Source organism: Myxocyprinus asiaticus, chromosome 32 (assembly GCF_019703515.2).
Source record: "Myxocyprinus asiaticus isolate MX2 ecotype Aquarium Trade chromosome 32, UBuf_Myxa_2, whole genome shotgun sequence".
In the NCBI taxonomy this organism is placed as follows: Eukaryota; Metazoa; Chordata; class Actinopteri; order Cypriniformes; family Catostomidae; genus Myxocyprinus; species Myxocyprinus asiaticus.
In genome coordinates this window covers 13,273,390-13,286,779 of record NC_059375.1, presented here as the reverse complement: position 1 = coordinate 13,286,779, position 13,390 = coordinate 13,273,390, and the positions used below count along the sequence as shown (strand labels likewise).

The 13,390-nt window shown below is 37.1% G+C and overlaps 2 protein-coding genes across 5 annotated transcripts in view; both read right to left on the bottom strand.

Moving 5' to 3' along the window:
- Nucleotides 1–3,140, bottom strand: part of LOC127422786 (eukaryotic translation initiation factor 3 subunit C) — a 29,007-nt gene extending 25,867 nt beyond the window's left edge. For all 4 annotated transcript variants that reach the window (XM_051666552.1, XM_051666551.1, XM_051666554.1 and 1 more), the window contains exon 1: nucleotides 3,000–3,140. The gene's annotated coding sequence lies outside the window, so the exon portion shown is untranslated. The remainder of the gene's footprint in view (nucleotides 1–2,999) is intronic.
- A 1,578-nt stretch (nucleotides 3,141–4,718) lies between these two features.
- Nucleotides 4,719–13,096, bottom strand: ppp4cb (protein phosphatase 4, catalytic subunit b). Its single transcript, XM_051666586.1, has 9 exons — nucleotides 12,931–13,096; nucleotides 11,540–11,804; nucleotides 11,382–11,433; nucleotides 11,244–11,294; nucleotides 10,252–10,353; nucleotides 9,967–10,140; nucleotides 9,732–9,858; nucleotides 9,438–9,627; nucleotides 4,719–5,602 (listed from the first exon to the last, which is right to left on the bottom strand). Exons 2-9 carry the CDS (start codon nucleotides 11,635–11,637, stop codon nucleotides 5,473–5,475), a joined length of 924 nt encoding a protein of 307 aa, XP_051522546.1. The 5' UTR covers nucleotides 11,638–11,804; nucleotides 12,931–13,096; the 3' UTR covers nucleotides 4,719–5,472.
- Nucleotides 13,097–13,390: the final 294 nt, after the last annotated feature.

Sequence of the window (13,390 nt, the reverse complement as noted above, 5' to 3'; positions counted from 1 at the left end):
CGAAGATACGTTGCAAGGAGACGGCGGTTCCGATGCCTGTACCGAACTGTAATGGGCAACATAGCTCCTATGATGAGAAGAATCAAGTATGCTTGAGGTCAGTATTAAAGGCAAATTACTTTCTGTTATTGGTCCGTTTAGACGTCTTTGGTCCCTGCTGCTTTCATATATCAGTTGAACCACACCAGAGTTCGTCTGGAAGCTTGTTTGGTGCGCACCAAGATTCGGATGGCAGCGTTCACACTTGTTCAAATGAACCACACTAACAGAGCAATTGCACCAGAGTTTGTTTTAATCTAACCAAACCTGCCAAGTGTGAACACACCCTAAATGTAACTTAATAGACCTGCTGTTGTCTATTGTATCGTTAATTAAACAACCATAACAAGAAAACAACTCACTGCTCTTGGCTGGATTACTTTAGAAGCTTAAAAAAAAAAAAAAAAAGAAGAATAATGAATATAGTATATTCATACAGTAAAGACCAGTAGTAGTTTTATGTTGCATATTATTAATGTTTACATGAATTTTTAATACTGCTGTTAAAAACCTTAAAAGCTATTAAAAGCACTGTTTTTTTTTTTATTATTATTAATTTATTGCTATTCACTGCTGCTTTTATTGTTATTTTATTACTGACTGTTTAATAGTCTTGAATATTACTTGAGAACTTGAAACAATTCTTACATAACAATTAGTGTTATCATTTGTTGTGGTTCTGAAGCTGATTTCGAGAATCATCAAATTTCTAACATCTACTGAAATTTTTGTATTTTGACAATGTATATATTGTGCATGATTATAGCACAAATCATATCTGTCGATTATTGCCCCTGATAATGTAATCGCGATTATTAATGTCGATTAAAATATGAAATTACCGTGACGCCACAAAGTGTGGTTCTTCAGAGTAGCAGATTTCAATGGTGGATATGAACTGCGCTCCAGTTTCTTTTAAGCATTAAATATTGTAATAATGTTTGTTAATGTTAGGCCAAATAAAAATGATTTTAAATGGATATCTTAAATTAAATTATTCACTCACTGCAGGTTTACACTGTTTGAGACTTGCATTTCGACAGGAGCTCAGTGACGCTCCGCACAAAGTTCTGCACTCTCGCGAATGCTCTCGTTAAAAACAAAGCTGTCTAATCAGCATAATAAATCAATTATTTACACCGCATCTATGCCTTGATTAGAACGGGAACGTTTTAGTTTTGTCGTGTTGCTCATTTGCAGTGCATTTAACATACGTTCAAAGCGAGTGGTGCAATATTCAATGAATCCAAAATAATTCCAAAGTGCTTTTCTCTCTTGTTCTACAGCTTCTTTTCGATTGTCAGGTGATGTTTCTTCAGTATTAATTTCCGTGTGCCACCGCGAACAGAGGTGGAACATACAGCAACTGAGCATTCAGATGGTTTAAAACTTGCGCATTAGGATCAGTTGTCATTACTGATGGGACGGAGTACTATTTTAAATGGCTCTGATTGGCCATTGCCGTTTCATTGCTCAACGGACATGTTAGTGATTGGTTAGAATACTCAACCGCTGCAAAAACACGTTGTAAATAGAATCCATTGACGCAACAGGAGCAGATTTAAATTGAACGCTGTAATCGTCAGTTTTCACGATTACATAATTGTGGCAGGCGTAATCGTAATCGCGATTAGTTTTTCCATTAATTGTGCAGCACTATGCATGATAGAACTGGCCCTTGCAATGACGTGATGAAAAAGTAGATCTCGTTCCATTGAACTGTGAGCACCCCTGCTGTAAATAATGGTGATGGAGACTTTACTTTATTTGAATACCATACATGAACTAATATATTTACCATATGACAACAGCCTCCTCCCCTACCCAGCACAGTTTACATTTCTGTCGCAGAGAATTGAGTTGATTGCATAGGTATATTAGGTTGGATATCGGATATAATTTTAGAAAACATACTACAGAATCTTTGATATGTTACTTGAGCATGTAATGATTACTTAAATGTCCTTTTTTCTCTCTGGACAAGTAACATTTTTACTCGGAGAAGTGAATGACCAATTACCATTTTTTTATTTTATTTTTTACAATTAATAGTCAGCCAAATTTCATAATCATGACAGCCCTACCAACCACAACCCAAATTGTTTTTGGGGCCCTAAATAATCCTGTGCCCTTGGTGAAACATTAGGTGCTAAACCGCTGTCCACAGAAGAGAGAAATTCATACAGGTTTGTGGGTGAGTAATTTGGATGAACATTTCATTTTCAAGTGAACTGCCCTTTAAATTCCTGTTACAATATCTGTGGAAAACAATAAATGTAATTCAGCACATGATTGCATCACGTCTTGCAAGGAAACAAACTACTGAAGAGAAGGACCATTATTAAAAATTATTATTTTTTTTTAATCATTCCATTTGGTAAAAGGTATAAATTGAGGAAAGCAGGTGAAATTGTTGTAAAAATGTTGGATGTTTTAATATCATTCCCCATATGAGTCTTGTAAGGGGCAATTCACAGGTTGCCAATCCCCGGTTAAGAATTGCATCATGATAATAACCAACAGAAATTTAGTAGAACTGCATTATGATGATAACAATAGAAATTTAGTGGAATTGCATCATGAAAACAACAATAGAAATGTAGTAGAATCGCATTTTTACTAAATAAACCACTAATTCTTCGGCATTTTAATAACGGCATTATACTGGCAGTTGCGCATTTGCTGATATGTAGATTATATCATCACCTACACGATGTTTACTCGTTCACCACCGATAAAAGATTGAATGTCGGGGCATGGCAATAACCTACAAACAACAAGCCAGATTCAGTACATAAAGACATACACGATGTGTAATAAATTTGTTTTCTATTTTATATCTCCTGCAGCGAGCGTGTAGACATCCGCGGAAAACGTGTGACCGGCTCTTTCAGGCCTAACAGAACCGAACCGTCTACAGCTGTCATTCCCACAACATATATGTCTGATTCAGAACGTACCTGTTATCTGCTGGAAATATAAGTCCTCTCTTTTGTGAAATCCCTTTGTGAAGAGTTTAGATCCAGATTTGCAGTTTCGTCAGCAAAAGTGACAGCGTGCGTCAGAACCCTGTCGGCTACTTCCGGAGAAAGAGGAAGCCATGGTGATGGGGGTGGCGCGCCAAATCATTTGCTTGCGCACTTTAGCGTCACCTGATGGACTGAAGTGGTACTACACTAGAGTCGTTATTAGGTGGATTTATCATCTGATCAGAGAGTACTCAGAAGTGGGACATATTTTAAATAGTTTAAATGATAATGAATACCGTTATCACTGAGAGCACAAGACTGTTGCGTTTCCAATCTTAATTCTTAAGGAGTCAACACAAGAACTTAGACTTGTTTTTTAAACGCATAAGGGCGGGATGATGTACAGTCAGCCAGTCATTATCAGCACTTGTATTACTCTTAAGTCCACCTCAAAGCTGATTTTGCAAAGACTGGATGACTGTACGTCATCCCACCTATTACACAGCATTCCAAGTAAAGAAATGGGTATGACATATTGATTTGAGGAAAAAGCAGTTTCGTATTAAATTGCTCGGACAATGGTAAATTATGCAATTTACCAGTGCAAAATATTTGAATGCAGAATTAAGGGTTCACTCAGTAATATTTTCCTCATTAAAAAAGTTTTACTCCTAAAGACATGAATTGAATTATAATTTTGCAATATATGTAGAAAATCATGATCACTCACATTAAAATGAAGACTCCAGTCATATCAGTAACCTTATAAAAGCTGTTTTATTCTACATGGAGAGGGTCCGCACATAGGGGCTGCCATGTTACAATCACATGACCAGCTGAATAATACTCACTTAATCTCAGTAACTGTCCTGTTTTTTTGATACTTTCACTCTTGGATTAAAGTAATCATGGCTGACTATGAATACTACATTTTTACAATGACGTCTGAAACTGGAAACTGTCAATTTTAATGATGCTGCATCCAAGCCGCTAGGTGTCAGTGTAAGTCCAAGATGACACAAAGACAAAAGTTACTGAGTGCACCTTTAAAGTTAAGCTCAATCGACAGCATTTGTGGCATAATGCTGATTACCACTAAATTAAATTTAGACTTTCCCCTTCTTTTCATTAAAAAAAAAATAAAAGAAATAAGCACAACTCTGGTTTACAATGAGGCACTTGCAATGGAAGTGAATGGGGCAAATCCATAAACATTAAAATACGATTTAAAAAGTATAGCTACAAGACAAACAATATGTGTGTTAACATGATTTTAGTGAGATAAAATTGCCAAAGTTACAGCCAATTTTACAACTTCGTTGCCATGACCATGTAATGTCAACAATCCCTAAAACAACTGAATTTTATTTTTATTCTTTTCACATTTCTGCCTTAAAACCCTCCAAAAATATGTCCCACTCACTTCCATTGCAAGTGTCTTAATGTAACCTTTTTTTTATTGATTTAAATCAATAAAATAAAGGAAGAGGGACAAGACAAACTTATTTTTTGAGGTAATCAACATTATGCCAAAAATGCTGTAGATTGAGCCTGGAATATTCCTTTATGAGACTGACTGGATCAGAATCAAGAATTTCAGAGAGCTGTATAAAAATCCAGCATATTCAATGAATGGTTGTGGATGAGGGTTTATAAATTGAGCAAGTGCATACTATATAACAGCTGAACAAATCCAGAAAAAACCACATCTAATGTTTATACAAAAGTACATTTTATTTTCACAGGAATTTAAAAAAGTCCTATAGAGAGAACAGTCAGGAGGGAGAAGCACATGTTCTAAATCCAGTTCGGTTTGTGTGTTGTGTTCAGATGGTTTCCAGTGTAGTTAATTGTCCATGTAATGTTTTTACTTTCCTTCACAAAACTCCAAAGCTGTGAAACTATGACTCAGGTGAAAGATGACTGTAAATTATAATCAAAGCAGAAAATATGCCACATTCATTCTCTGACACATTCACAACTTACATGAGAAAAGAATGCAAAGAGAGAGAGAAAAAACCCCAAATAATAATAATAATAATGCAATGTCCAACATACTGTTTTAACCTGCCGTTTCCTTAAACAGCTTTCTGAGGAACATGTCTTACCAGCAGTCACACCCTCGAGTGTGCTTTGTGCTCTGTTCCACTTTCCCTACTGCTATTCACACACATAATAAATGTCTACATCTACAGAGTACAACGAGTTTGAGAGCAAGAGATTTCACAGCAGTATATGAGAATATATACCAAGTGTGTGTCTTGATGGCAAAGAAAGAATGTGATAAAAAGTAGATGGAAAATAGACAAAAAAATAAAATAAAAATCTGAATATTACAAAGTAAAAAAGAAAAAAGCATAATTAAGACAGTTGGGCAAGGAAAGAGAAATAGAAACAGAAATACAAGGACACACAGGGCACCACTTCCTGTTGAGAGTGCTTGCATCCTAAGGACACAGGAAGCTCATAGGAAGTAGTCAGCAACTGGCTTTTTGGAGGGAATGCCTCTGGTTTCTTGTGGAGCAGCTTCAAATATAATGAATTCTTTCTGCAGGTGCTCGTCCAGCTCTAAGATTGCAGCAACATTACCACATCTATGACAAAGATAAAGGGTTACTAACGGCCAAAAGTAAAAAAAAAAGGTTATAAAACATTTATAAAATAACATGCACATATCAGGGTTTCCCCACACGGGGTTAAGAGAGCGAAGAGTTTGCGTGAAAAATATTTTGGTAATTTACCGAATAAAACATTTTAAAAACACTGACGGAAAATTGCACATTTTGTCCGTCAATTGACATAAAAAACAAGAAAGAACACTTCAGTTGGTTAAGTTCACGGCTGAAGGTCTGGTTGACAGAGGCTTCTGCTAGACCTTCGAGCTGTTGTTTCCAAAACTCTAAAAATATAATGCATGATTTCCGAAAAATATAAATGTTTAATTTCCTTTTTTTTTTTTTTTTCCTAGCCAGATAATAAATAACCAGATAATGATTATTTGTAGCGCAATCTCTGATTGGGATTAAATCAAATAAAATGTATAATTATAAGAAAAGACAAATCGATGTAATAACAGTTCTTTCAAATGTAACAAGAATACTTAAAATGAAGTGCAAAGATGCTAAATTAATTACATCCCCAAAGGTTAACCTTATTTAAAATATCAGAAATATCAAAAATGATCACTTCAAGTAAATCATTTAGGTCATATTTAGGGGTCGGCAACCTTTTTGACATGGAGTGCCATTTTTTCCCCCTGGCCAATGGCTGTGCCGAACGTGAAGCGCTGCTGGCTCGTGATGCGTGAAGGGCGAATGGAGTCTGTTGGGTATACTGCAGTCACATCATGTTTTAATTTTTGTTTAGCCTCCCATTCAGCTCATGAAAACAAGCTGAGTGATCATGAGGATTACATAAAGATGTAGACTGGAATGCAGGAGTGGAATTTATATAAATAAAATAGTCTACACCTCTCTTGCCGTTGCTGGCGTGCCAGTGATTACTCCTCCATGTGCCAATGCTGGCACACATGCCATAGGTTGCCGACCCCTGTCATAGGGGTTCAGCTGACAAAAAAGTTTGGGAACCCCTGTAATATATACACATACTGTAACTTCAATTTTTGCTTTTTTAAAGAAAGGATGGAGGAGTCAAAATTATTTTTTGTGGTAATCAACATTATACCACAAATGCTGTCAATTGAGCTTAACTTGTATTGAACCCGAAATATTCCTTAAAGGAAGCCCTGTATAATTAAGCTGATTTAAGCTCATGTCCGATCAGATGCGTTTCTTATGGGCCGTTCACACAGAACATGTTCTTACGTTCCAAAACAGCTGCTCAGAGCGCAACAGAATGAAATAAAATGACATAAATTAACAAGGACACATTTGAAATTCGATAGTTGTGAAATTTCTTGTCACAAGCAGTGAACTGGTTACACAAGCTGTGTATTTAGGCCAAGTCCACACTAATACGTGTTTGTTTAAAAACATCTTTTTCCTCTACGTTTTAGCCTTCTGTCCACACTGAGATGGCGTTTTTGACAGCGAAAACTGAGCTTTTCGAAAATGTCTCCCACGTGGATAAATCTGAAAAAGTTGTGTTGTAGTGTGGACGGAGAAAACGGAGATATCTGAAAACGATGACGTATTTGTTGTCATGTGATCGATTCATCCCAAAACAGTCAAGATGGCGGCCCATGTTGTAGCACGTTGTTGTGCCTGCTATGGACTACTTGCACTGAGCCTCATGACGTACTTCCGCTTTGAAATAGTGCACCCGCTAGTTTCCGGTTAATTGTGTTTACATGTGCCGTAGTTGCCTAGTTCCGGAAACGGCACTTAAAATGAGTGTTCGAAAGAGGATTTTAAAGTACGGATCTTTTCCGAGATAGGAGAAGAAATATTCTGAACATTACCGTGTACAGCTTCTTCAACATTCAGTGGAAGAACAGTTTTCTGAGCTTTAATTCAGCCCGAGCCGATCTGAGAAAGCAAAGACTGGTATATATCGATCAGCCACAACATGAAAACCACCTGCCTAATATTGCGTAGGTCCCCCTCGTGCCGCCAAAACAGCGCCAATCCGCATCTCAGAATAGCATTCTGACATGATATTCTTCTCACCACAATTGTACAGAGCGGTTATCTGAGTTACCGTAAACTTTGTCAGTTCGATACAGATTCGTTTGATTTATTATTCAGGAGCTGAGTTTAGCTACATTTGGAAAGGAAAAAAATATATTTGAAGGCAAATTTCAGCAAATTATAAAACTGAGACATCACGTTAGCACCAGAAATATGATTTATTGATTTAATCAACTGACAGCCCTAAAAAAAGATATAATCTGCCTTCACATGAATACATCTCTGCACGTAGGCATGCTGAACGCTGTAACCGGAAACGCCTGAGCCGCACTACTAAGAACGCGGAAGCAGTTGTGCAAGTAGTCCATTCACTTTGATAGTGTTGTTAAAGATAAATGTTACTTTGTACAACCTTCACATTGCATTCCTTCAAAGGCAACAGGAAGTTTACAAGGAACTGCTGTCTGGCAATGGAACACGAGGACAAATTGCATTTCAGACCGTACGTTGAACAGCGATTTTTCACATTCACAGTAAGGGGATTTAAGAGTTTTCATATGTAGACGAGCGTAAGTGTAGACGTGCAACTTTTGGAAAACACTTGAAAACCGCAGTGTGGACAGAGAGTCAAACAAAAACGCTTTTCGAAAACAAAAACGCCATTTTCAAATGTATCCGGATTAATGTGGAAGTAGCCTTAGTCTTGCTGTAACCCTCTTATTGTCTTAAGAACTTGCACCCTACAAAAATCTGTTTTATTGTGGTCCCAAAGTGTATAATGATAGGGGGAAAAATGCTATGTTCTGAATATTAATGGAGTAAAAATTAAGAATTTCTAAAAAAGAAAAAAAAAGAAATATAATAATAATAATAATAATAATAATAATAACAACAATAATAATAATAGTAACAAAAATTAAAAACTTGCCAAACATTGACCAAGGATAACTCAATTTACATTAATTTAAATAATTTTGGGCATTTTATAATACCTCAACTATATCACAACCAATTTCTGATTGTAGTAAATCAACAATCTACATTTTAAAGTGACAATTTTAGTACATGACTCTTTCACAAATGAATCTCTATAGTCTTTTCCAGCAGTCAAAATGGGCCCACTTTGCACGTCCATTGCAACAATCCATTCCTTCCCACAAATGTCAAACAATTTGTTGTAGTGTTACAGGGGTTTAGGAAAGTGCTGTAAAAGATATTTATGCCATCTAATGTTTTAGCAGAAAACTGTATTCAGTAGGCCTTGGGGGGGCCTTTAGTCCCATTGCACTATCATATAAAATCATGTCAGTAAACCTATTTACTAACATATTGCCTGTAAAAAAAAAATACTATCTCTGTATGTGCTTGTTTGTGTGGACGTGTGCACAAACCCCATTTGAGAGGAAAGTATGCAATTTGTGGCAAAGATGCAGTACCCATTGGAGCAGGTGAGGGGTCTAGAGAACAGTATATAGGTTAGGGGCTGAATGAGAAAATTTGAAATATTTTTTGTTCAAATTTGATTCATAGATTTACAAAAAACTATTTAAAGCTATATAACATCCAAAAAGTCCAAAGGTTAAAGGTTACAACTGGTTCTTCCCATTCGGGTCAAAATTGACCAGTTAAGGCAATGGAAGGACAATTTGTTTTAAAAAATTTTTATTTTATCCCCTTTTCTCCCAATTTGGAATGCCCAATTCCCACACTTAAGTGTCCCACCTAAGACATTAGGAGGGTTAAAAGGGATGAAACAACCTCCCTAATCGAACAACCTGACCCATCGCTTATCAATATGTCATAATAAATAAAACTTCACTACTGTGTCACAAAAACCCACCTGTAGCAGTAATTTGGAGCAGACCACACAGTGAGAACAGTCTCATTGAAGTGCCACTTATATCCTTCCATGACAAGCTGGTGCGCTCTACAAATCATGTCAATGTCATTGGCAGCATTGAACTGGGCCACAACATCACTGCCAAACAGATAACCAGCACCTCTCGGGCTTACGCCCCAACCTGTGGTGTCTGAAACAGGAGAAATAAATTCATACAGTAAGTTGCTTTCATTAGATTTCATCACATATCTGCAGTATTCCTACTGTATGAATTCTAAAACTCATAAGAATTACCTTCAGGGTCAGACCACAAAAGATCACACATGGGCCCATCATGAGGCACTTCCTGCTTCCTGTCAATGGTTCTGATCTGGTCCAGAGTCTGGATTGAGGGTGAAAGGCCTCCATGTACGCAGAAGATCTACAGGGTTGCAAGACAAGAAAACAAATCCACTTGAGCACGGTGCTGAGGTTTTAACTCATGGATACATTTAGATCCCTGTCAGTAAACAAACGAAGAAATACTCACTTTGCCGTCAATGATGGCGGAGAGAGAAAGGTAGTCAAAGATCTCTGTGCAGTACCTCCATACCGTGACCGACCCGTATTTTCTTAAACACTCGTCATAAAAGCCGTATACTTGTGTGATCTGTCTGGACTCATGGTTCCCTCGGATCAGGGTTATTCTGTCTGGATAACGCACCTGTGAAAAGTAATTGAATGTAAAATTAGATGTAAAGTATTATTGACACTTTGAATCATAATAACAATGACATAACTGTAAAAAACAAAACAAAAAACAAACAAACAGTACCTTCAGGGCAAGAAGTAACAGAAAGGTCTCTACACTGTAGAAGCCTCGGTCCACAAAATCTCCCATGAAGAGGTAGTTTGTTTCTGGAACGTCCCCTCCCACCTGAAGCAGAAGGTATTACTTTATTAATGAAATTAATAAGCAAATACCTATTATTTAACAAACGGTAATGGCAAAATTGTGATGAGTCAGTATACCTGTACTTCGCACATTCAACTAGTAGGTATTCAAGTAACGCTCTTTTTTTCACGAATGGACTTGCATTACACAAATAGCTTTAAAGGGATAGTTCACCCAAAAAATGAAAATTCTCTCATCGTTTACTCACCCTCATGCCATCCCAGATGTGTGACTTACTTTCTTCTGCAGAACACAACTGAAGATTTTTAGAAGAATATCTCAGCTCTGTAGGTCCATACAGTACTAGTCAATGGTGACCAAAACTATGAAACTCTGAAAAGCACAAAGGCAGCATAAAAGTAATCCATAAGACTCCAGTGGTTAAATCCATATCTTCTTAAACTATCCAATCATTTTTGGGTGAGAACAGACACTACATCTTGCCATTGCAGTCTCTGGGCACGACCATGATTTCAAGCTTCCTAGTGCTTGGCGCATGTGCAAAGCGCTAGATGGTGTTAGGAAGTGTAATCGAGCTTAAAATCAAGAACCACTGAAATCTTATTGATTACTTTCATGCTGACTTTATCTGCTTTCTGAAGCTTCAAAGTTTTGGTCACCATTCACTTGCATTGTATGCACCTACAGAGCTGAAATATTCTCATTAAAATCTTCATTTGTGATCAGCAGAAGAAAGAAAGTCATACACATCTTGGATGGCATGAAGGGGAGTAGATGAGAGAATTTAAATTTTTTAACGGACTATCCCTTTAAAGCAATTTGCTCCAGCAATCTGTGCAATGCAAGTCATTTTGGGGGGGAAAAAAAGACAGTGTTACTTGATTGGAGAGCAATCAAGTACTCAAACTTACTCTGAACAACTCCTTCAAGTCATAAAATTGCCCATGGATGTCACCGCACACCTGAACAGAGGAAAAGACCATTTATTTCATACCCATATCTATGATTAGGAAAGGCAAGGGCAATAATACTAGCTCACACACACTTACTGTGACTGGAGAGTCGACTCTCTGTACATTACTCTCTTCCACTAGAATCTCTCTGGAACACATTAGCACACATTAGTGTTGTTGTTTGAGCAGGTAATCAATACTGAAATGACAAACTCATTTTATACAAATGATTAATCTCCATTGGTTGTCCTTACCTGGCTTTGGCACACAGGGCTTTGACCTCATTTTCCTTGATGAGCTCACATCTCCTCAGCTGGTCGATCTGTCTGTCCAGATCACTCATGTCACTCATGGTGGATCGAAGATAGGGTGCCTCCACTTGATACCAGTGAATATAGCTTATACAGTACTAGCAATCGCTCTCTTTGCCGTCCAAAGACCGACACAAGCACACAAGGACAGACAATCACACCAGATGAAGAGACGGAGAGGTGGCGGGGCGAATCTGGGGACAGCAACCTGTTCAGTAAAGAACACAGAACAGACTGAAATGAGCACACAGAGCGCAGTGAAAGAGTATGTCATGGAATTTTATCAGGCCAAAACTACTAACACTTTCCAGTTATCCAGTCAAGTGGCTTCAACACATGAACAAGTCAACAATTAGTCACCAAAAATGACATCGCCTTACATTTCATAATACAAAGGACATTTAACAAATGGGATCAAGAGGCCGAGGAGTCTCACATACTACTAGCAAAATATTTAAGTATGCAGCAATTGTAATTTTTGGCTGATATATCTAAAGGCATGTTTCTTACTGTACTATAGGCTACAAGATAATTACAAATGTTTACTAATAAAAAAAAAAAAATCTGAATAGATTTTTTTTTTTTAAATCTGAATATTTACTATTATAATCTTTATATTATTGAAAGTTTACTAGACCTAACCAAAGAAACAAAAAAGAAAGAAATCGTTAGATAGCATAGGTTGTTAGTTTAAAAAAATTGCTTAGTTAAGCATGCTGACTACGTCGAAGTTAGACAAGTCGTGATTTCACACTTCAAGACATTAAATAAATAAAAATGTTAAAAAAAATAAATAAATAAATAAAAAAAAAAACTACAACTATCATACATGTTGGATTTAAACCATATTAACATGACAGCTCAGCCTGGTGTAGAAATTGCCAGACCAATACAATTTAAATAAAATAAATATCATACATACTAATATATAAATGTTAAATACATAAAGTCTTTATATTTGAACATATTCGGTCAGAAGTGATTAGCGCAAAAACTATGACAATAGTTTGCTCAGCTCGCTTACCCAGCTTCAAAACCAACGTTACATTCGCACAACTTTCCCGAAAACTTACTGAAGATTTAAAGATACTCCAAAAATAAAATTAACAAACACAATACCGATCATAATAATAATATGTGACGATGTCAATGTGTTGGTGTCAAACTCGACCTCAATTTCAGTCCGGAATTAGCAGAGCTAACTAGCCTGAGCAGCTAAAGGCCTGAAAAAATGAGCTCATCTCCCCAGACCTCTGCTCAAATACACGGCCAATATGTGCTTCTTTGCCGCTCAAATCACAAGAGACGGAAATATATATGCGAGTGACACCCACCTTTAAACCCCTTCGGAAAGACTGGTAAAAAATACAGAAATCTAAAGAATATATCGCCAGTTCGCTTTAACAGATCTTCCACCCGCTTCGTCGGTCTTTTTCACCCACCACCCTCTACCGGCGTCGAGCGCCTCCCTCTTGGGCAACCAGACATACTGTATGTGTGCGCCAGCCAAGTGTATAGTGTCAGCATCCCGCAAGACTACAAGGAACACCCACTTCACGACACGCCCACTACATATAACGCCCCCTTTGGATCATCGAGCGATTCTAATGGCTACAATAACTTTTAAAATCATATGCAATCGCTGTATGATTCATATTCACTTAACTTTTGTTCGACATTTGGGACATTTTTGTCTTTTTCATTTTTTTCCGATCATTTTGGCTGTGTTAATGCCGATGGCATACATTTTGCCAAAGGTGTGTATTTTTTGGGGAATTTTGATATTTTAACCTC

Excerpts from the sequence above, each read along its gene's own strand:
- ppp4cb (XM_051666586.1), bottom strand. The coding sequence starts at position 11,637 with ATGAGTGACATGAGTGATCTGGACAGACAGATCGACCAGCTGAGGAGA. Across the intron at positions 11,434-11,539 it reads GCCCTGTGTGCCAAAGCCAG|AGAGATTCTAGTGGAAGAGA; the intron begins GTAAGGACAACC and ends AATGTGTTCCAG. Across the intron at positions 5,603-9,437 it reads GCTCCAAATTACTGCTACAG|ATGTGGTAATGTTGCTGCAA; the intron begins GTGGGTTTTTGT and ends TCTTTGTCATAG.